The 21540-nt window shown below is 40.1% G+C and overlaps 6 protein-coding genes and 1 pseudogene across 9 annotated transcripts; 2 read left to right on the top strand and 5 right to left on the bottom strand.

Annotated features, from left to right (window-relative positions):
- Positions 1–97: 97 nt before the first annotated feature.
- LOC106400645 (PTI1-like tyrosine-protein kinase 1) lies at positions 98–2511 on the top strand. 2 transcript variants are annotated; one of them, XM_022703331.2, is made up of 9 exons: positions 108–283; positions 525–545; positions 749–854; positions 939–1192; positions 1281–1407; positions 1476–1749; positions 1832–1964; positions 2056–2142; positions 2260–2511. In XM_022703331.2, the coding sequence occupies exons 3-9, from the start codon at positions 758–760 to the stop codon at positions 2383–2385; spliced, it is 1098 nt and encodes a 365-aa protein (XP_022559052.1). In that variant the 5' UTR covers positions 108–283; positions 525–545; positions 749–757; the 3' UTR covers positions 2386–2511. The 2 variants fall into 2 exon arrangements, with proteins under 2 accessions (XP_013696459.1, XP_022559052.1); XM_013841005.3 differs by lacking the exon at positions 525–545 and having other exon boundaries at positions 98–283.
- A 73-nt stretch (positions 2512–2584) lies between these two features.
- On the bottom strand, positions 2585–3856 carry LOC106400646 (oxygen-evolving enhancer protein 2, chloroplastic). The gene is made up of 4 exons (XM_013841006.3): positions 3574–3856; positions 3235–3467; positions 3091–3141; positions 2585–2962 (listed from the first exon to the last, which is right to left on the bottom strand). The coding sequence occupies exons 1-4, from the start codon at positions 3818–3820 to the stop codon at positions 2702–2704; spliced, it is 792 nt and encodes a 263-aa protein (XP_013696460.1). The 5' UTR covers positions 3821–3856; the 3' UTR covers positions 2585–2701.
- On the bottom strand, positions 3768–10461 carry LOC106400644 (DExH-box ATP-dependent RNA helicase DExH2). 3 transcript variants are annotated; one of them, XR_001280344.3, is made up of 15 exons: positions 10230–10461; positions 10054–10144; positions 9451–9769; positions 9283–9357; positions 9119–9163; positions 8813–8906; positions 8660–8718; positions 8423–8548; positions 8187–8239; positions 7963–7996; positions 7779–7868; positions 6696–7700; positions 5498–6571; positions 4221–5407; positions 3768–4088 (listed from the first exon to the last, which is right to left on the bottom strand). XR_001280344.3 is itself a non-coding variant. In XM_013841004.3 (14 exons), exons 1-14 carry the CDS (start codon positions 10330–10332, stop codon positions 4469–4471), a joined length of 4107 nt encoding a protein of 1368 aa, XP_013696458.1. In that variant the 5' UTR covers positions 10333–10461; the 3' UTR covers positions 4136–4468. The 3 variants fall into 3 exon arrangements, 2 of the variants coding, with proteins under 2 accessions (XP_013696458.1, XP_048613789.1); XM_013841004.3 differs by lacking the exon at positions 3768–4088 and having other exon boundaries at positions 4136–5407; XM_048757832.1 differs by lacking the exons at positions 3768–4088; positions 10230–10461 and having other exon boundaries at positions 4136–5407; positions 10050–10120.
- An 835-nt stretch (positions 10462–11296) lies between these two features.
- On the top strand, positions 11297–13906 carry LOC106398236 (protein JASON). The gene is made up of 7 exons (XM_013838822.3): positions 11297–11531; positions 11730–11778; positions 11865–11950; positions 12273–12496; positions 12632–13370; positions 13462–13553; positions 13630–13906. Exons 1-7 carry the CDS (start codon positions 11400–11402, stop codon positions 13685–13687), a joined length of 1380 nt encoding a protein of 459 aa, XP_013694276.3. The 5' UTR covers positions 11297–11399; the 3' UTR covers positions 13688–13906.
- Positions 13766–15365, bottom strand: LOC106399734 (1-aminocyclopropane-1-carboxylate oxidase homolog 2-like). Its single transcript, XM_013840189.3, has 3 exons — positions 14705–15365; positions 14282–14603; positions 13766–14193 (listed from the first exon to the last, which is right to left on the bottom strand). Exons 1-3 carry the CDS (start codon positions 15232–15234, stop codon positions 13885–13887), a joined length of 1161 nt encoding a protein of 386 aa, XP_013695643.2. The 5' UTR covers positions 15235–15365; the 3' UTR covers positions 13766–13884.
- Positions 15366–17036: 1671 nt separating this feature from the next.
- LOC106399733 lies at positions 17037–18744 on the bottom strand (annotated as a pseudogene).
- On the bottom strand, positions 18677–21496 carry LOC125575228 (1-aminocyclopropane-1-carboxylate oxidase homolog 1-like). The gene is made up of 3 exons (XM_048757837.1): positions 20904–21496; positions 19259–19580; positions 18677–19191 (listed from the first exon to the last, which is right to left on the bottom strand). Exons 1-3 carry the CDS (start codon positions 21419–21421, stop codon positions 18940–18942), a joined length of 1092 nt encoding a protein of 363 aa, XP_048613794.1. The 5' UTR covers positions 21422–21496; the 3' UTR covers positions 18677–18939.
- Positions 21497–21540: the final 44 nt, after the last annotated feature.

The raw sequence follows: 21540 nt of genomic DNA, 5'->3' as shown, positions 1-21540 counted from the left end.
TATAATGAGTTTTCAAAATGATGAAGAGAAACAAACAAACAAAACCGAGGAGAAAGAGAAAAGGGCGCGTTTTAAGGCTCTCAATAAAAGCAAAAGGGAAAACGAAAAACCGCATAAACGCACAAAAAGGCTTTTTCTCTCTTTTCTTTTCTCGTTCGTCGTCTCCATCAAGCAAGCCTCTCTCTCTCTCTCTCTCTCTCTTTCACGATCGTTACGCAACGAATCCTAGAGAGATTGAGAAGGACACAGCGAGTTTTGTTGGTGAGGCACGGAGGTTAGACAGGTAACGCATTCTCTCTCTCTCTCCAGATTCATGCTTTCTAATCCTCGACGCATCTATCTTCCCTTTGCGTTTCTCTTAGATTACGTTTGCGTTGTTTGAGCAGATCCTCATCCGGATTTTGTTTCTGATTTGTGAAAATGTTGTGCATATTCTCAATATTTGATTATTGCTTAAGGCAGGCGGCAAGAGGAGGAGGAGGAGGCTCTTTTGATTTTGATTTTGATTTTGATTTTGCATGCAGATGCTCAGATCAATGCATTAGGTGGCTGCTGGATCATGTGCCTTTGATTGAGAATTTTTTGATATTTGATAGATTTTGGAAATTGCATTGTTGCTAGCTCACTCACTCATCGTGATCTCTATTTACAAGTATCATAGATGATAGATGAGGATGTGATAGTAGTAGATACATCTTGCTCCTATCTCCTTATTTCATCCATATTCAGTTTCCTTCATCTCTTTCAGGAGGAAACGATGAGGATGTGCAAGTGGATGTGCTGTACTTGTCAAATTCAAGACTCTCATGAAGAGGAACATTTGAAATCCTCTCACCAGCATCATCATTCTGATGGTAATGTTTCCTTCATCTTTTGTATGGTGTGATTCTAACATGTAATGGTTTTCTATTTGATGTTTTGTTCATGCATGTATGTAGCAAATCACAAGAATCCAAAGCCACCAGCTGTTGCAAAGCCTGAGGTGCGCAAGGAACCTCTTCCCATCGAGGTCCCTGCCTTGTCTTTGGACGAGGTCAAGGAAAAGACTGATAATTTCGGATCAAAGTCCCTCATTGGTGAAGGCTCTTACGGAAGAGTGTACTACGGCACATTGAATGATGGTGTTGCTGTTGCTCTCAAGAAACTTGATGCCGCACCTGAAGCTGAATCAGATTCCGAGTTCTTGAGTCAGGTTATTTAATCTTCTTTCATGTTCATCTTTTTTTACATAAAGTGTGTGTTGACTACATCTTCTTTCAACTTGCTACGTTAATACTTAGGTCTCCATGGTGTCTAGACTGAAGCATGAGAATCTCGTTCAATTGCTTGGTTTTTGTGTTGATGGAAAGCTCCGCGTCCTTGCTTATGAGTTTGCAACTATGGGATCGTTGCATGACGTCTTGCATGGTAATAATAACCTTCTTCGACTCTAAGATTCTCTTGCTAAATATACTCCCTGCTTTGTCCGATTACAGGTAGGAAGGGAGTTCAAGGGGCACAGCCAGGTCCAACACTTGACTGGACAACGCGGGTGAAAATAGCAGTTGAGGCAGCTAGGGGTTTGGAATACCTTCATGAGAAGTCTCAGCCTCCTGTGATCCACAGAGACATTAGATCAAGCAATGTTCTTCTTTTCGAAGACTACAAACCAAAGATTGCTGATTTCAATCTCTCTAACCAATCGCCTGATAACGCTGCTCGTCTTCACTCTACCAGAGTCTTGGGAACTTTTGGTTATCATGCTCCAGAGTAAATATTTCTTGTACCCATTATTGGTTTTGTGTGCGTATAAAATGTCTTAAGAAGCACCTAATCTTTTCCCCATGTGCAGATACGCAATGACTGGGCAATTAACTCAGAAGAGCGATGTGTACAGCTTTGGGGTTGTACTTCTAGAACTTCTGACAGGGAGGAAACCAGTTGATAATAACATGCCTCGTGGTCAACAGAGTCTTGTCACCTGGGTGAGTGCATACGCTGGACCATTCTTCTTTAAAAAAAATAAAAATAATATGTTGTCCTGCCTTATCATTTCATGTTATTGGCTATTATTAGGCGACACCAAGACTCAGTGAAGATAAAGTCAAAGAGTGCATTGATCCCAAGCTACAAGCGGATTACCCTCCAAAAGCAGTTGCTAAGGTACCTACTACCTCTCTCTCTCTCTCTCTTCTCACATTCTCTCTTCATGATGCCTTGGAACATTTGAAAGACTTGGTATTAAATCAAACAAATCTGTTTTTATTGTGCGAATTGCAGCTAGCAGCGGTGGCGGCATTGTGTGTGCAATACGAAGCTGAATTTAGACCAAATATGAGCATAGTTGTGAAGGCGCTACAGCCTCTTCTCAAACCTCCTCCACCTGCAGCAGCTCCATCTTCTTGAATCTTTTCTTTCATTTTGCAAACTATCAGAATCTGTAATAACTGCCATTACCAATATATGAATGAAGTTGGTTTTGTGAGTGATGATAACTATGAAGATTATATTATTATATGTTTCATTTGATGATTGATTATACAAATGAATCTACCAAATTCAATTTTTTTGATCAAGCATATAAAGCTAGTCTATAGCAAAGATATAGCATCATCATCATCTTGATAGTTTCTCAAAAGCTTAGTTTCATTTTCCATTTTTTTACAAGAGACAAATGAAAAAAAAAGAAAGCAGAGCATTGTTCTGTTTGTGTTGCTTTGATTCAAGCAACACTGAAAGAAGTGGCTGCTTTCTCGACAAATTTGTTGGCTCCCTTGAACCACCTCTTGTCTCCAGCTTGTGCTTTGCAGATGTAAAGCTTGCCTCCGTTCACGGTGGCTGTGATCAGCTGATGCTTACCACCTTCATCTCCATCGGCCGTTCTTGTCAACACGGACAAGTAGTAGTATGGTTTCCCACCAACGTCCTGAACATTTGTCTCCAGAATGTTTGCTGTTGCCACTGCATTGTTGTCAAAGCCTCCCTGCAAGGAGAAGACACCAACTGTTATGTACTCACTAATCCAAGATTCAGACAAGGTTGCAGTGGTGATTCTAAGCTTTGTTTAATTCTCATATTCTATTCTCTAACAAAAGCCCATGGAAACTTTACCTCGGAGGCAGTCTCACCGAAGTAAGCTTGTTTCCCAAGAAGGTAGTTGACCTAAAAAATAGAAATGATCATTCAATCTCACAATTTATTTTGATTTTGATATTCATCAATTATGTATGTAGGTGGTCAAGTGAGGAAAGAGACCTGAGAGAGGAACTCTTCAGGAGAGCCGTAATCAGTGATGGACTTCTTGTCGGTAGGAGTGACCATGACATTGAGATTGCTAGTAGCATCAAAGTTGTCTTCGTACCTAAGGACTTGTCCTGGATACTCTACCTCTCTGCTTGGGTTCCATTTAGCTGGAACCTGCACTTGGAATCCATCTCCATTGTATGGCGTGAAGTCTGTGTTTTTCTTTGGCTTCCCAAACACATTTGCTGCAAACCAAGACCAAAAGAGACAAGAAAACCACAGTTTGTTTACAAGATTCTGGTCTGAAAATGAAATGATCTAAAAGGTTTTTTCGGGTTTTGGTTTCTTTACCAGCTTCACCATAGGCGGCATCGGCAGGAGACACTTTGGAACCAACGGCGGCGGCGCCGACGAGGAGTGTGAGGGCGAGACGGCGAGAGACGGCGGGATTATCGTCTTCATGAGACTGTTGAGCTTTACACACTACCTGGACGGGTTTGGAGAGTGAAACGTAGCGCTGGGATGAGGAGGAAGATGATGATCGAGCGGCGGAGGAGGCCAGTGCGCTCTGATGTAGGAAACACGCGCTGTACGCCATCTTCTGTCTCTGTCTCTCTCGCCTAAGCTCTGGCTGGCTGAGTTGCGATGAAAGTGGTTTTTGAGGATTGTCGAGTGTGATAATGCATCAAAAGTGAAGATGATTGGTTGGTTTCGGATATTAGAGGATCTCTCTCTTGATGTCCAGATAAGGTTGTTGAGGTCTTGTAAGGTGCCACGTGTCAATACGCTTTGTTCTTGTTCCACGTCAGATTCATAAGCGCTCGGTCTCTGTTTACTATGAAGCCACTCCAAGATCATTCCTCTATCTGCAAACACTAGTCAATAATGATTTAGCTTTTTCCAATTACACTCATTTAATCGACAACGATGTAACATTAATTTTATGTGAAAAGTATATTGGATAACTGTTTGAACAACAAGAGTAGCAAGTACTTAACTGGCTCAGAAGCAGAACCTACAAACACATCTAACCAAACAAGTAACCGTGAACAACAAAACCTTTTGAGATTTCAAAATCTAGATAAATAATGGGCCATTCAAACACCAAAGTGGAATGGGCATCTCACTTCTCTTCTGCCTTTTGTCCTTGCGAGTCAAAACCAACTCCATGGCTTACACTTTAGGCTTTGCTTCCTTTAGTTGTTCTACACTGATGCAACTTCAGAGTTTGGATCAGGTTGCCCATTCATGCAGCTTCGGTAAGACCACTGCTTAGAAGTTCATTCCCATTATTAGTGGAAGGCACATTCTCTTCCGTGTTATTACCCGAACTTGAGCTGTTCGCTAATTTGCGCCTTTTGGATCTTGATTGCTTCTTTTCCGGTTCACTAGCCGCTGAAGCAGATTCCATTTGAGGGTCAGGTTGCTCATTCCCATTGGTATGATTCGCAGGGATGATCTCTTTCTCCTTGCTGGCTGGCTTAAGTTCTGTTTGATCATTCCCATTATTAGCTAGATCAAAAGTCTCTTTCACTTCCATGTTCCCCAAATCCAAGTTCTTGGCTGATTTTCGCTTTTTGGAACTTCTTGATCGCTTCTTCTCTGGTTCTTCACCTGCTGAAGCATCTTCAGCCGGAACAGTGTTTGTGTCAGGCAGCTCATTTCCATTAACAGGATTGGAAGGCAAGCTCTCTTCCATGTTACCCAAATCCGATTCCTTGGCCAGCTTAAGCTCTGGTTGCTCACTAGCCAAATCCAAATTTTTGGCTGATCTCCGCTTTTTGGACCTCCGTCGCTTCTTCACTGGTTCCTCAACTGCTGAAGCAGCTTCATCCGAAGCAGTGCTTAAATCAGCTCCCATGTTCACCGAATCCATGTTGGCTGATTTGTGCTTTTTGGACCTTGATCTCTTCTTCTCTGGTTCTTTAACTGCTGAATCAGCTTCTGTCGGAGCAGTGACTAGGTCAAGTAGCTCATTCCCATCAGCGAGATTGGAAAACAAGCTCTCTCCCATTGCAGTGTTTGGGTCATCTCCGAGACCTGTTGCATCTACCGCTGAAGCAACAGGCTCCATATCAACAGTTGGAACTGAAGGTTTTGAGAGGCCATCAAATGAGAGAATACAAGCTATTGCGTACATAGAAGCTCCGAGATGAGGCGGCAAATTTTCTTGTGGATGTTTTACCTATAAAAGCAAAGTTAAGGTTGAGGAGGATGCCAATAGCTGAATTGAATGTTGAACATCTACAACCACAGTGATTATAACTACTCTTACCTTGAACAAAATGGATGCCACTAGTCGCTCTCTCAAGATGTAAATTTGAGCAATTTCAAGAGCTGTCATCTCGAAAGGCAGCCACCGATCCACTACCACCTTGACTGAATTTTCCGGTGCATGCATTATTTTATCTCCAGGCCTACCACCTACTTTGTCTATGTCCATCACATCTCCTACAGTTTCTTCTTCGTTGTCTTTCTCGTCATCACTCTTATCAGCATCACAGCTCTCTGTAGGAGCCACAGCTATCTCTCCCGCAAACAGTAACAACGGTATAGTGCGAAGAGTAGTGCTTTCTCTTATGTGCACGTCCCAATCTCCTCGAGTGATCTCATCAAAAACAATTAAAGCTTCATCCTCCTCCCTAGAGGACATGTTTGAAAGCGATAGCACACGAACTTTGGCTCCCGTAATGGTCTCTACTAGTGACCTTCTATTATTATTCATGGAAGGTGGGCACATTTTTCCCACCATAGGGTACAATCCCACTGCTACAACAGCACGGAGAATGCCTGGATCGTGAGCATTCAGATTACAGTTCGAGTCATTTCTAGGAATGAGCCCATGTCTTTCAAGTTCCCCCTGAAGCTTGTCACGCATATTATCCAGCATCTTCATGGCATTTGGAGAGACGAAGTACTGAGAACAGAACTCCTGAGAATGACCATTTCTTTTTGCATCTTTCCAATAATGAAAAGCCGCAACAATTGCAAGGTGGTCACTGTGGCCTCCATAAAGCGACGCAAGTTCACGTTTTGCGGCAACAGCTTTTCTTCTTTCTCCCGGCTCCAAGGGCATGGTAAATGGATCCTTGGTGTCGGCTGCACATGCCAGAATAAGTGCTGGGTCCAGACAACTCACTAATATGGCAAAATAAAGCATCTTGCAAATCCGAGGATGAACTGGAAGCTGGCCAAATTTCTGTCCAAGTTCTGTCAGCTCTTCTTGTGGTGTCAATGCTCCAATGTCTTTAAGGGTGGTTAAGGCATTTGCAATGCTTCGATCAACAGGCGGGTCCATCAATTTCTGGAGGAAATCATTTACATTGCAACTCGGATCCAGCATCTTAACCTGAACTCATTAGTTAGGGACATAAGTTAGAATGCAAGTACGCAAAAAGTTTCAGATAAGATGCAACCATGCACGACTGGCATTAGACATTATAGAAAATTTCAACGATAGAAAGAAACAGCACCTGCAAGCAGAGTTCATCTACTGGCATCCTCCTAACTTCAGGGATTCTATATTCAGGTAAAGAGGCTGCCCGAAGTTTAGAATAGAGATGATAACAAATTCCAGGTTGGCACCGGCCTGCTCGACCCTCCCGCTGTTTTGCATTCGCTTTTGAAACCCAAGAAGATTCTAGCGTTGACACGTCATTATAAGGATCATAGCTCTTTTCCTTCATCCGCCCACTATCTATCACATAAACCACATCATCGATAGTGACTGCTGATTCAGCAATATTTGTTGCAAGCACGATTTTGCGACAACCTTGAGGGGGACGTTTAAAAACTCTCTTCTGTTCCTCTACCGGAACCCTTGAGTGTAGACATATGATGTTGTATTTAGCACTATCTGCAAAATAAGGATTAGCAAGCAATCTCTCTTTCGTTTTACTTATTTCCTCCCACCCAGGTAGAAAAACAAGAACGGCACCAGCTTCTGAGTCGCGGCATAATTTCCTCATTAAATTCACTATAAGACCCACGTCTACTTCTTCTGGATTGATTGTCGCCATATACTTATCAAGTAAGACTTGTTCTTGCTGAGAATTGGACTGGACGTTATCGGTATGTTCCCTGATTATTTGAGCAGCTTCAAATTGCTTCTCTTTTTCGGCCAATTCTAGTGCTGTCATACCTTCCTTGGACTTCAACTTACAGTCAGCGCCAAGTGCGAGGAGCTTACAGACATTGTTAACCCTGCCCTTTCCAGCAAAGACCATAAGTGGTGTTAGCCAGGTTGATGATTGCCTGTAATTGTAAACCTCATGACTTCCTTCGGAGGAAACCAGATCTAAGAGAGCTTCAAACTCGTCATTTGTCCACGCCATTTCAATTGCTTCGTCTAAAGCAACTTCATCTTCATCTTTAATATCACGCTTGACATCTGGTATGCTCGAGTCGTCAGAAATTAGATGATGATTCTTCTCTGATTTCAGGACAGAGAGCACATCTTCCAGATAAAAGGTTCTCACCTAGAGACACGGCCAAGAAGATTATTTCCAATACAATAATACTAAAGCAGATTAGAGAGAGAATGGCGGGGAACTAACTGGATAAGTGAATCCAGGCACTTGGACAACCGGACAACCTCCGAAATATTCAGAAAACCTCTCGGCATCAAGAGTAGCACTCATTAGAATCTGTACCCACAGAAAAAAAAAAAATTCTTCTATAGTAACTATGTCACAAAAGTGTAAAACGAAGAAGAGTCTTAAGTAAAGGATTTGAACTAACCAGTCGGAGATGAGGATTTGAAGGAAGGAAGTCCCTGCAACAAAAAAAACCAATACAAATTGATCTGAGTTCTGCCTCCCCAATGAAAAGGAAATATATCATGATAGTTCTCTTTTTCATGACTTAGATTCAATTAAAGGATTATACTAAAGTGTACATATCGATTTTAATTTTTGGTCCGAAATTTGACAAGCTGAGCACTCTAAGAAGGCTAGAGACTGTACCTTATAATGGCCAACATGAAATCAGAGTAGCAATCCCTTTCATGAATTTCATCCTACATATTAACATACAGGTTATTGATAATTAAGACAACTACTAAATCAATTTATACAAAAACGAGAACCTAAAATGACAAACAGAAACAAGAAGTCAGACAAAAGTGACTGAGAGAAACCAGGAAAAGCATGCTTACAAAACACATGAAAAGCATATCATAAATCAAACAAAAATGTGTTACCACAATAATGTGAGTTATATCAGGAACACAGCTACCACCGCCTTTGCCTACAAGCACCCTCAACAGAATGCCATTCGTACAGAAAACAACTGATGACTGTCTTCCACCTTTGCTGTTCAGCCGCACCTAGATTTGGGTCATAAAGAATGATATATTGAGAGAGGATTTTTCCTGCAGCCAATTAAAAATATCTCTATCATATGGATACGTTTATGTCAAACAAATATGCCCCCATACCTTGTAGCCGACGTTGTTCCCTATAGATTCACCTCTTTCCCAAGAAATTCGTTCAGAAACTTCAAAATAGTAAAAGAAGGCATTAAGCTACGGCATGCATTAGAATAACAACGCTAAAACCACCATAGGTGTTGAATCATATAAATACTAAACCTGAAATAGCTGAGATACGACGTGGTTGGGTGCAAATGATTTTGCAAGATTCTCGCTTACTATACCACATATGGTCTAGAAGATATTGAGGCACCTAAAGTATCAACAAATGAGAAACTTCACAAGTGAAATAAACGAATCTGCTCTTTGAATCGAAAACGCTTAGTAATTGTAAATAGTAAAATCGATATTGTAATACACGTCCATGCATGCACACACGACAAACTCTTATACCGCAACACTTAAAATCCAAATTCCTTTTACAAGCATAAATATTTGGCTCTGCCAACAAGAGGAAAGACGCACCTGAGTAGTTTTGCCACAACCAGTTTCACCAGCAATAAGAACAACCTGCATTTCAAATTAAACAATAAATAAAGACTCTTTTCAAAAGCAGTGGAAATCACAACTGATCACACTCCAAACTCTGATATAGAAGAACATATCTAAAAACCACATATAATAATAACCTGATTAGATTCCACTGCAGATGTGATGGCCTCTCTAAAGGATGCGATGGGAAGCTTGGTTCGTGCTCCAAAGATCTGTAACATACAAAGGATATATCAGTATTTATGTATAGATAAGTAGAAGTTAGAAATGAAAATGAAAATATATATAAACTGCCATGCCAACACCTCCCGAAAATCTTTGTCGTTTGCCAATCTAGAACTCAGAGACGCCGCCTTGTTTCGAACATCATCTTTGTTCATCTGAGGTTTGCCAAAGAAGTCATCTTTCCACTTGCGTTGTCTCCCGAAATGTCCAGTATATACGCCCAGTGACGTCGCTCTAGTATCTCCGTCACAAGGCGGATAGCGAGTAAACAAATCCTGAAGAATAGGTTCCGCCTCCGGTGGAAACGAGACACGCTTGAGCTTCTTCTTCTCACTCCCGGAAACTGAAGAGGGGCGAGGTGCACGTTTGAAAATCGTAAGACGCCTTTGATCCCCTTTCCTACACAAAACAAAATCCAAAGAATAATCTCAGTAACTAATAAGCTCTCTCTCATGGAAAAATAGACTTTAGAGTAAAAATGCTCCAATGGTACTCTATTTTCTACTCTATAATAATGTAAACTTATTTTTTACTCTATATATAGAGTAATTTTTTTATTTTTTTGTTCAATCATACTAACATTGGAGTAAAGTCCAACACTGTTATAGAATTATTCTATTTTAGAGGAAAAAATAAAGTAAATCTAACAACAACCAATACAAAAACTGATGTGACTGACCCACCCGGAACTTTTCGATCGGATACCCATCTTCCGGCACATCTGATGGATAATGCCACGTACGTCGTTCGTGAGACTGTTATCAAATGTGTGAGCTACAGAAACGAAATTAGAGAGTCAATCAATCAAACAAACAATAAAGCATTGGAGTTTCTGCGTATCGAAGAGAGGTAAACTCACAATCTCTCCCGGAGGCGCGAAACTCCTTGAGGAACTTGGAGGCCCAAATCCGAGAGGAATCTGAGAGTTCTGTATTTTGATCTCTATTCATCTTCTTCCCCATCGATTATTAGTTTCTATCGACACTAGTAAGCACCGAGTCTCAGTGTGAGCTTTGCTCTTTGAGGCGTTTTCCGTTCTTCTCTCCGCCTCCTTCCTTAAACCCTATTTTTCTGGTTTGACATTAAATTAATTTTTTTTTTTAATTTTAAGAAAAAAAACTCCATACAAGAGATTGGGCCCATCGGCCCATTTATTTTGAAAGGCCCATGACCGGAAGTGCGTCGCATGGGCATCCGGATTGGAGATTTGAACCCGGTACTTATAATTTTCAGATCGGCTACGGGTGGGAGTCGGATCCGGATCGATTCGGATCTATAATTATCGGATATATTTCGCTTTCGGGTCGGTTCGAGTATACTAGAATTGGACTCGAAAACTCGAAAAACACCCAAAAATTCTAAAAATATCCGAAGAACTGCAAAATACTCAGAAAAATATCCAAAAATTTACCCAAAATCAAAAACCAAAACCAAAAAAATACCCGAATACCCGAATTATATTTTCTGAAAATCTAAAATTTTACCCGAAAATTCAAACCCGTAACTTGAAAAATATATAATATACCAAAAGTATAACTAGTCACCCAAATATATCTAATATATACAATAATTTGCAGATACTTCGGGTACCCGATCGGATTTTGGGCAGAATCTGGATATGAACCGAGACCCATAGGTCCAAGAAAAAGACCCAACACATGGATCCGGACCCGAATCCTCCGGACCCGAATCCAAACCTGTATTTTTGGATTCCGCTTAAAATGCCGAGGCCTAGTCGAATCCAATATATACTGTACAATATCTCGACACGTGGCAGAGTCAAATCTGGTAATTAATCTTCCCCACGCGTCTGCTTGATACGTTTTTTAATTTTGTGATGGGGGAAGACCCGCGCGCACCTGATTAGTTCCCTCGCAGCGTTTGATTTTCAAATTACTATAAAGAAACGGCTCTCACTCTCTCTCACATTTTCTGCGTGTTTCTCGGGAAAATCATCCACTCATAATTGAAAAAAAAAAAGGCTTTGTAGCTTTCTCTTGCTCGCTCTCTGATTCGCCCCTTAAATGATATGAGACGGCTGCTGATGAAGCGAAACCTAAGTCTATTGTGCAGATTCGTGCTCAGATTTATCAAAATTTCAGCTTATAGAGTCATGGCTTGCTTTCTCTACTGCTTCCGCGGCAGAGACGACCGATCCAAAGTAATCCTCTCTCGGTTTTCGCATCTTTTCTCTTGCATGATCGAGTCCGTTTAGGTGTTTATTCTAGCTGCTTCAGTGATCGTAGATGAAATAGATCCTTCATGGATAGATCACAGAGCTTCTGAGATTTTTTGTATCTTTGCTTTTCTTGACTAGAATTTCATTTACTAACATCGGTTCTTTCATAATTATATTCAGAAAGGTCAGGACTCGCAGAATCATTTATCGGCCTTGTTTCGACCTGAAGGTAAGGATCTTTTTTGATGTTGTTTGATCAGGTTTGCTTTTGTGCGATTCTTCCTGATAGAAGGGTGCTTGTTCTTGATTTTACAGAGAAAGCAGAAGCTTCTACTCCTTGCGTTGACAAAGAAAGATTTGATTTGGACTCTATACATATTGACAAAGGCCTAAAGGATGAGGTATGGTTAATATCAGAAGCCTTGCCTCTAATAATGTGGTTATTTATGACTTCTTGTTTGACGATCTTGAATCTGTGCCTTTTGATTACCACAGCTCTTCTTTCGTAATGAGAAGATGTGGTCTATGCTTTTTGTGACGTCTTTAGCTTTGTTTCTATGAAGAATGTGTGCTATTGTTTCTATATGTTTCCTTTCTTATGAGAATGCAGCGATTCTATTTCAGAAACTGTCAGTAATTGTTGTGGTGAAGTTCAGAGAATCCTTTCTCTGCATTTATCAGTAGAATCTGATTGTCCATCTATTTTACTTGTGGAATCCCTAGGCGCGGTTTCTTAAAGCTTGCGGCACTATACCGGAGACGCCTATTGAAATTAGGAAAGCGTCACAAAAACTGACTAGTCCTCAACATTCTGGATCTTCCCATTTCCACTCATGGATTTCCAGTAGCTCGGCGCTCGGTTTTCATGTGGATGAATCTCCAACCCCCATCAAAGCTTGTGAAGATGTGGGGAGACCATCGTTTACTTCAGAGCAAACACCAAGCAGGTAAAGCACTAGAGGTTATCTTTGTTGACTAAAACAGACATTTTGCCTTCTTGCGCTATGCTTAATAGAATTAGCATAGTCTCTTTATAAGTGGCCTGGTTTCTATGCTAACGTCATTCCTTTTCTTCATATTAGTTGTGTAATCGATGTGCGTGACAATTCAAGGATCACGTCTGCTTTTAATGATGCTGATGAAGTAGAAAGCATTAGCACTGCAGTCAAGGGCGACTTGGATAGATCAATGCTCACAGCTGGAAAGACAAAGTCGGTGCGGTTTGAATGTGATCTTGAGCAGTCTCACTCTTCTAATTCTTCCCAGAATAGCAGTTCAAGAAAACCCCAGATGGGTGGCAAAGTTAGTTTTATACTGAGCTCGCCTAATCCAACTCCGTTGAAGCTATCTGATGAGATGCAAACTCCCGGAACCATATATCCTGCAAACATGGAATCAGCAGGAAAGGGAAGAAGGCCTAGAATCAGATCACAGTTTGTGCATTCAGTTTCCAATCTAATGGAAAACGCATCCATATATAAGGCACATGATGATTCACATGGGAGCCTAGAACAAGCTAAATGGCAGGCTTACAAAGAGCAGATAGATGGTGAAACTCCCACTTCAGCAACTTATGGGGAGAAGGTGGAAGAAAACTCGTATGAGAAACTGTCCAAGTTTGAGGCAAGCTTTTCTCCTTGGCTAAACCCGATCAACAAAGACTGTAACGAAAGGACACCTGGAGTCAGTGCCATAACGCCAGGTGACAGGCCTATCATTGGATTGGTTGCTGCTCACTGGAATGAGGATGAGGAAACTGAGGTATCACCCAAATGGTGGGATGGGAATGGGATCCCAAATACGACAACCAAATACAAGGAGGTATTATTCATCTGCTTTCTAGGCTCTTTTGATTCCTATACTGTTCAGGAACTATATACATAATGAGTTATTACATTCTTATCTTACGCAGGATCAGAAAGTGAGTTGGCATGCAACACCATTCGAGGTGAGATTGGAGAAGGTGCTCTCGGAAGAAGGTGGTCAGAGTTTATTCCCTCGAAGGTACTAACCGTAAATTTCAACTATATTTAGAAAAAAATGGCTCAGAGAAGCAACTTATAAAATGTGTGTGATGCAGGAAACTTGAAGTGATGGAGGATGAAGAAGACTCGGACATATCGCAGGCTCAGCATTGAGTGAAACCAAGCTCGTCAGTTTCCTTCTGAAACTTGGCCCTCGTACAGAACAGTGATACTTACATAGGGATATCATGATTCATGAGCAATGAAGATACTCTTATTTCCGGGTTTTATTGAACTGTATGGGATTTTTTTAGAGTAAAAGTATAAACAAGCGATGTTTATGGATCTCAGGCACTCTTTTGATATTTTTTTCAAGTAATTATAATCTGCAAACAGAGATATAATAATGTGGTAACTGACCATGTCCATATTTTAAAATGGAGCAAATCAGAGGTTCCGTCAAGTCCTTTGGCACTGCGGTGAGCAGCGAACTCCATAACTGTGATCTCTCTGTACTTTGGAGGGTTATCTTTAGACACAAGCTCTCTGATTGGTCCGTAAATTCTAGGATTCGGTCTAATGCCGGTTGTGAAGAAACAGGCGACTGAGACTCTGGCTTTTGTAGCTCTGTTGGCCAAGACTCTATGCTCCGAACTGATGAACTTGTCGTTTGTTATAAGCTGCATACATCAAACCGCCCACAAATAAAAACTTTGAACCAACAGGAAGATTCTGAGCAAAAGGCATTGATCGTGAACAAGAACTTGCCTGGAGAAGGTCTCCAACGTTGATGATGAGTGCACCAGGAACAGGAGGAACATCAAACCAGTACCCTTCACGCAGAACTTGAAGCCCTTCGATCTGATCCGGAAGAAGGACGGTAAGAAAAGAACTGTCACTGTGTTTACTTGCGCCTAAAGTTAGGTCAGGCTCTGGACATGGTGGGTAGTAATGGCAGAGCATGCGCAAGCCCTTGGAGCAATCAATCTCCTTGAGGTGATTAGGGTTCAACCCTAGAGCTTCTGATAGAAGCTCAAATAGAAACTCCCCTAGACTCATCGCTTGCTTTGAGTATTCCAACATAACATCCCTAAAACACTTTTCACCATATGAATAGAGAGAGAGAGAGAGAGAGAGAGAGAGAGATGACACAACCAAAACATCAGGTTAAAAGAAAGTGAAGCTATGTACCTACAAATCTCTGGCAGGTCCTGTGGTTTGGGAGGATTTGGAGCCAAGTAACAAGAGAAAGTGTCTCTCCAACTTGCAGCTGATGAACTGTAGAGATCGAAGTTACTTGTATACACAAACTCTCTCCTGAAATCTCGGCTGTAGTATTGTTTCTTCACTTCAGGGGCTTGCTCGTTAAACCTTCGAACTCCATCTTTCATCCTCTCGAGAAGATCGAGTGAAACGCCATGGTTGACCACCTGGAAGAAACCCCATTTCTCTGCTGCGTCTTTAACCCCATCAACCGTATTCTTGCGCTTAGTCTCGTCCTCGAAGACTCTTCCTTCGAGATCTATCGTTGGGATCGTCGCGAGATGTAGCAAGTCAGAGGAAGGCGACTTGGGGTTTGCTAAGTTGGAAGGTGAGTCGTGGAAGATGCGTGGAAGCTGTGTTATTCCGGCGTCGACGAGTCCTTTCACACCTGTCTTTGTCTCGTCGAAAGCTTTAAGCTCACTGATACGATCCAATGCAGCAATCTTCGTCGTCTCCATAGTGTTCGCTGAAAAAAAAACTGAACAATATGATACAGAAAAAAAAAACTTATTTTATTTTCTTGGATTTACAGCAAACCACTGGTTATAGATTATCATCATCGATAGACATGTGACCACTTGTTACAAAAAAATCACTGACCATAGATTGTAATAAGTTTGATAGAAAATAGACGGTTTGTGACAGTTTCTGGCCCGCTGGCTTTTAATTAAATTAAACAAGACTTTATTACAGGGAAACCAAAGTCCTATACGCATCCTTATTAAACATAAAAATTCTTTAGATCTTGAGATATAATAATCCAGAGGTACCATCGAATCCTTTGGATCTGTAGAACTTGAATACTCTGTAATGGTGGTGTCTCTATATATGGAGGTTTTTGTTCAGACAAAATCTATTTGATTGGTCAATAAACTCGTGGATTCGCCATCAAATACGAACTGAAGAAGCACGCCACTGGGATACGCGGTCCAGCTCCATTCGCCAAAACACGATGCTCCACGCTTATGAACTAATTTGATTTTATTTCATTTATTTGGATCTCTCGTGAGAAAAACTGTGATGCAAATACATTGGCTAAGCAGGCTCTGGTTGCTGAGCTTGCCATAATGATCTCACCTAACACTGCTTGAAGTATTTAATGAATGAATGAAGTTTGTGTTTCAAAAAAATAGAAAAAAGCTCAGAAGTCAGAAGTGTAGGTTAGTTAGTTAGTTAACCTGGATAAGGTCTCCAACGTTGACGACAAGAGCTCCAGGGACATGAGGAACATCAATCCAGTATTGGTCATGGAGAACTTGTAGCCCTCCGACTTGGTCTTGAAGAAGAACCGTGAGAAAAGAGTTGTCTGAGTATTTGGTTAAGCCTAGAGTCAGGTCTGGTTTAGGACACGGAGGGTAATAATGGCCTAGCAGCAGCAATGAATTGGTGCAGTCCATGTCCTTGAGGTGATGTTGGAGAGAAAATCACACATTGAAAATATGTAAAGGACTTGAGTAATAGAGACAGAGATTCCGACATATGCTTAGTTTATTCCCTCGAAGGTACTAACCTTAAATCTCAACTAGCCTAGGAGAAGAGACACACGTCTTATAAAATGTGTGCGATGCAGTAAACTATAATGCCCCGACAGTTCACGGCTAATGGGCCATCCACGCCCATTTTTCCGAAGGCTCGAAATCATTGTTTATTGACTCTGCAATCACCACATGACCATTCCCGTGCTTTGACCTTACTCATACACTATCGCGAATCACTTCTCGATAGATCACTTATCCTTTCACTACTACAGCCCAAACACGCTTAACTCTGGAGTTCTAAACGGATGTTTGACGGAAAAGGTAAGTCAACTTTAATAACATAGGTAGTCAAATCAATTCTCTTAAGTTTTTTCATATATCACAATTCGGGATGTTACATAAACTTGAAGTGATGGAGAATGAAGAAGACTAGGACATATCGAAGATTCAGCATTGAGTGAAAACCAAGCTCGGTAGTTTCCTTCTGAAACTTGGCCCTCGTACGGAACAGTGATACTTACGTACGGATATCATGATTCATGAGCAATGAAGATACTCTTATTTCCGGCTTTTATTGAACTTCATAAGAACTGGATTATTGGAGGGTTCTTAAGGTGGAGTTCTTAACGGAATATAAGAATCTGTCTCTTAACTTTTAACTAAAAAAGTTAAGAACCGGCTCTAAATAAGAGTTTTAAGACACGGTTCGTAGCTTTTTTAGTTAAAAGTTAAGAGACGAGTTCTTATATTCCGTTAAGAACTCTACCCTAAGAACCTCCCAATAATCGTGCTCTTAAGATTCTTGTAGAGTAAAACGTACATCACTGTTTATAAACCTTCCTCAACACTCTTTTGATAATTTTCTCAAAGTAATTATAATCTACAAACGTAGACATGATTTACATATATCCATGTTGAATATATGTGAGAAAAAAACAGTAAGCTCACAATGTTCTCCTCATATTTTAAAATGGAGCAAATTAGATCCGTCGAGTCCTTTGGCATCGCGGTGAGCAGCCAACTCCTTAACGGTGATCTCTCTGTACTTTGGAGGGTTATTTTCAGACACAAGCTCTCTAATTGGTCCGTATATTCTAGGATTCGGTCTAATGCCGGTTGTGAAGAAACAGGCGACCGAGACTCTAGCTTTTGTAGCTCTGTTTGCCAAGACTCTATGTTCTGAACTGATGAACTTGTCGTTTGTTACAAGCTGCATCAGACCAACCAAAACAACTTTGTTACGAGCTGAGACAAATCTGAGCAGAAGGCATTGATTGTGAACAGAAACTTGCCTGCAGAAGGTCTCCGACGTTGATGATGAGTGCACCGGGAACATGAGGAACATCGAACCAGTACACTTCACGGAGAACTTGAAGCCCTTCGATCTGATCCGGAAGGAGGACAGTAAGGAAAGCGATGTCGCTGTGTTTAGTGGTGCCTAAAGTTAGGTCAGGCTCTGGACATGGTGGGTAGTAGTGGCAAAGCATGCGCAAGCCCTTGGAGCAATCAATCTCCTTGAGGTGATTACGGTTCAACCCTAGAGCTTCTGATATAAGCTCAAACAGAAACTCTCCCAAACTCATCGCTTGCTTTGAGTATTCAAACATTACATCCCTGAAACACTTTCCACCATATGAATACATAGAGAGGTTACACAAATTTCAAATCATCGTTAGTTTTTTTTTTTGAAGGACTAAGTCCGTAATCCCCCAAGCACGAAACCACAACATGTAATATTAGTTTCGTCCCATCGGTGACTAGAACTGGGGACCTCTGACACAATGGTTAGGATCCTTCCCAGTTGAGCTAATGACCTCTGGTTCATCGTTAGGTTAAAATGCAAATGAAGCCATATTGTACCTACAAATAGCTGGAAGATCTTGTGGTTTGGGAGGATTTGGAGCCATGTAACAAGAGAAAGTGTCTCTCCAACTAGCAGCTGATGAAGTGTAGAGATCGAAGTTACTTGTATACACAAACTCTCTCCTAAAATCTCGGCTGTAGAACTGTTTCTTCACTTCAGGGGCTTGCTCGTTAAACCTTCGAACTCCATCTTTCATCCTTTCCAAAAGATCGAGTGAAACGCCATGGTTGATCACCTGGAAGAAACCCCACTTCTCTGCTGCGTCTCTAATCCCATCAACTGTATTCTTGCGCTTAGTCTCGTCCTCGAAGACTCGTCCTTCGAGATCTATCGTCGGAATCGTCGTGAGATGTAGCAAGTCAGAGGAAGGCGGCTTGGGGTTTGATAAGTTGGAAGGTGAGTCGTGGAAGATGCGTGGAAGCTGTGTTATTCCTGCGTCGACGAGTCCTTTAACACCTGTCTTCGTCTCGTCGAAAGCTTTAAGCTCACTGATACGATCGAATGAACCAATCTTGGTCGTCTCCATATAGTTCTTTGTGTTGAAAAAATAGAACAATCTGACACAAAAGAAAAAATTGTTTTTTTTTTCTTGGATTTACAGCAGAACCACTGGTTATAGATATCATTGATAGACATGTGACCACTTGCTACATAAAAGTCACTGACCATAGATAATATATTGTAATGCGTTTGATAGAAAATGAACCGGTTGTGACAGTTTATGGCCCACTCTCTCTAACACAGCCTTATTAAACAAGAAGTTATTACAGTGTAAGCATCATTATTAAACATAAACGTGCATGTGCTTCAACGTGGATTCTTTAGATCTTGAGGTATAGTAATCCAGAGGTACCATCGAAACCTTTGGATCTGTAGAACTTTGAATACTCTGTAATGGTGGTGTCTCTATATATGGGTGGGTTTTCTTCAGACAAAAGCTCTTTGATAGGTCCATAAACTCTAGGATTCGCCATCAAATACGAACTGAAGAAGCACCCCACTGAGATACGCGGTCCAGCTTTATTAGCCAAAACCCGATGCTCCACGCTTATGAACTTGCCGTTTGTAATAAGCTGCACAAAATGCTAAATAAGATTAAAAACATTGATTAAGCTCAGAAGTGTAGGTTAGTTAGTTAACCTGGAGAAGGTCTCCAACGTTGACAACAAGAGCTCCAGGGACAGGAGGAACATCAACCCAGTATTGATCATGGAGAACTTGTAGCCCTCCAACTTGGTCTTGAAGAAGAACCGTGAGAAAAGAGTTGTCTGAGTGTTTGGTTAAGCCTAAAGTAAGGTCTGGTTGAGGACATGGTGGGTAATAATTGCCTAGTAGCAGCAATGAGTTGGTGCAATCCATGTCCTTGAGGTGATTAGTGTTTAATCCTAGAGCTTCTGAGAGAAGCTCAAAAAGCATTTTACCTACTTTCATTACTTCCTTTGAGTATTCAATCATCACCTCCCTAACAAAATCTCCCACCAAAGAAAATAAACATAAGACACACGTTTGGTGCAGACATATTCAGACATATGCTTACTATGGTTTTAATCTCCTTCCTAATATCTCTTAATTAAATTTTTTGGTTTCAAATCAAGTTATCGATCTGTTAATCAATTTAGATATCCAATAAAAATCGATCATGACAAACCAAATGATTTATGCTTAGACTAGATTACAAACCAGACTATAAAACATGTTCTTGTTAATAAATCATCCACTATTTGATTGTTACTCTTTTATTATTATCTATTCTATTAAAATAGAAGTCATGACTTATTTCGTGTGTGATTTTTTATTTGGATTATCCTTGAAAAAATTATTAAATTTTACGTAACTTAATTTTAATATATTTTAATATCTTTATTTTTATTTGAAATACTAATAAATATCTTAAAGAAATGTCTAACAAAATCTTTCAAATATCTTTTAGAATCTTTTTAAAATATATTTTCAAAATTAGTTAACTAAAATTTTAATTATCAAAAAGTAGAATTAGAGACTAAATTTTAGTTTAGTTTGATTGTAAAAAAAATTAAAAAGTATATAAAATACTTTTAATAATATTTTAATGATAATAACAATTTTAAATTGATTTAATTTTCAAAATTAAATTTAAGAAGTATTTTAAAGGGTTTTTAAAAATAAATATTCATTTCTATTTCTAATTAAAAAACAAAATTTTTTATCTATTTAGCAAAAAAAATAATTTATTTCATATGTGATTTTTTAATTTAGACCAATTAAAAGTCTCACCTTTAAATATTTTTACTATGTAATACAACTAATTTACACATTCTTTCATAGACGAAACATTTGATCTTTATTCATATCGTATATATAAAATTTTACTCTACTATTATTAACGTCTGTGTATTCTCTTAAGTTAAAAAAACAATTCGGTTTATTATTTAAACATCTATACTAAATTGGCTTAATTAATAACTATATACCAAATTCTCTATTATGTAGGTTCAACTTAATTTAGTTTCCACGTATGTTTCAAATTTAGAATAAAACAAAAATTATGTAAATCAGTATTGTTACATAATAATGTTTTCAAAATAAATTTTGTTACAAAAAAAATATATATATAATAATAATATTATACGTCACACAAATATTATTATAAATTAGATAATATATAACACCAAATTTTATTAATTTATTGATATATTGTATTGCATATTCTAAAATATTTTACTATTAAAGAAAACCCGCACGGTCGTGCGGGTGATCATCTAGTAATTGATTATAACAAAGTTTTGTTACATATTTAAAACCATACCCACAAACGGCTGGCAAGTCTTCTGGTGTAGGAGGATCTGGGGCCGTATAACAACCGAGTGTATCCCTCCAGTTAGCAGCCGGTGAGCTATACAGATCGAAGTTGCTACTGTAAACCAACTTACTACTCGGATCTCTAGAGTAGAACCCTTTCCTCACTTCCGGGTCTTGCTCGTGAAACTCACGAACCCCTTTTTTCATCCTCTCCTGCACATCTAGCGAGATACCGTGATTGATCACCTGGAAGAAGCCCCATCTCTCAGCCGCGTCTCCGATCTTCTCCACCAACAAATCCCGCCGCGAGATCGAGTCCGCGCCTCCTTGGAGATCGATTGTTGGGATGGTGAACTGCGACGAAGAAGGTGGTTTTGGGGTTGTTATAGTAGCCGGAGGTGCACGGAATATGGCGGGAATCTCTGAGATTCCGGCGTCGACAAGGCCTTTCACGCCGATCTTGGTCTCGTCGAAAGCTTTTAGCTGAACTGAACGATCAAATGCAACAGTGGCCGATGACTCCATTGTTGTTTTCTCGTTTATGCAAAGATATTGATTGCCGAGATTAAACTAACAGTTCCTTCTTTAAAGTTAACACTTGTGAAATGTTCCAAGTCAACGATCAAGTTAGGTTTGAAAATGAA

The sequence above is a fragment of the Brassica napus genome, chromosome C5 (genome assembly GCF_020379485.1).
Source record: "Brassica napus cultivar Da-Ae chromosome C5, Da-Ae, whole genome shotgun sequence".
Taxonomy (NCBI): domain Eukaryota; kingdom Viridiplantae; phylum Streptophyta; class Magnoliopsida; order Brassicales; family Brassicaceae; genus Brassica; species Brassica napus.
Note: the sequence above shows the minus strand (reverse complement) of the source record. Positions and strands in the feature narration are given on the sequence as shown.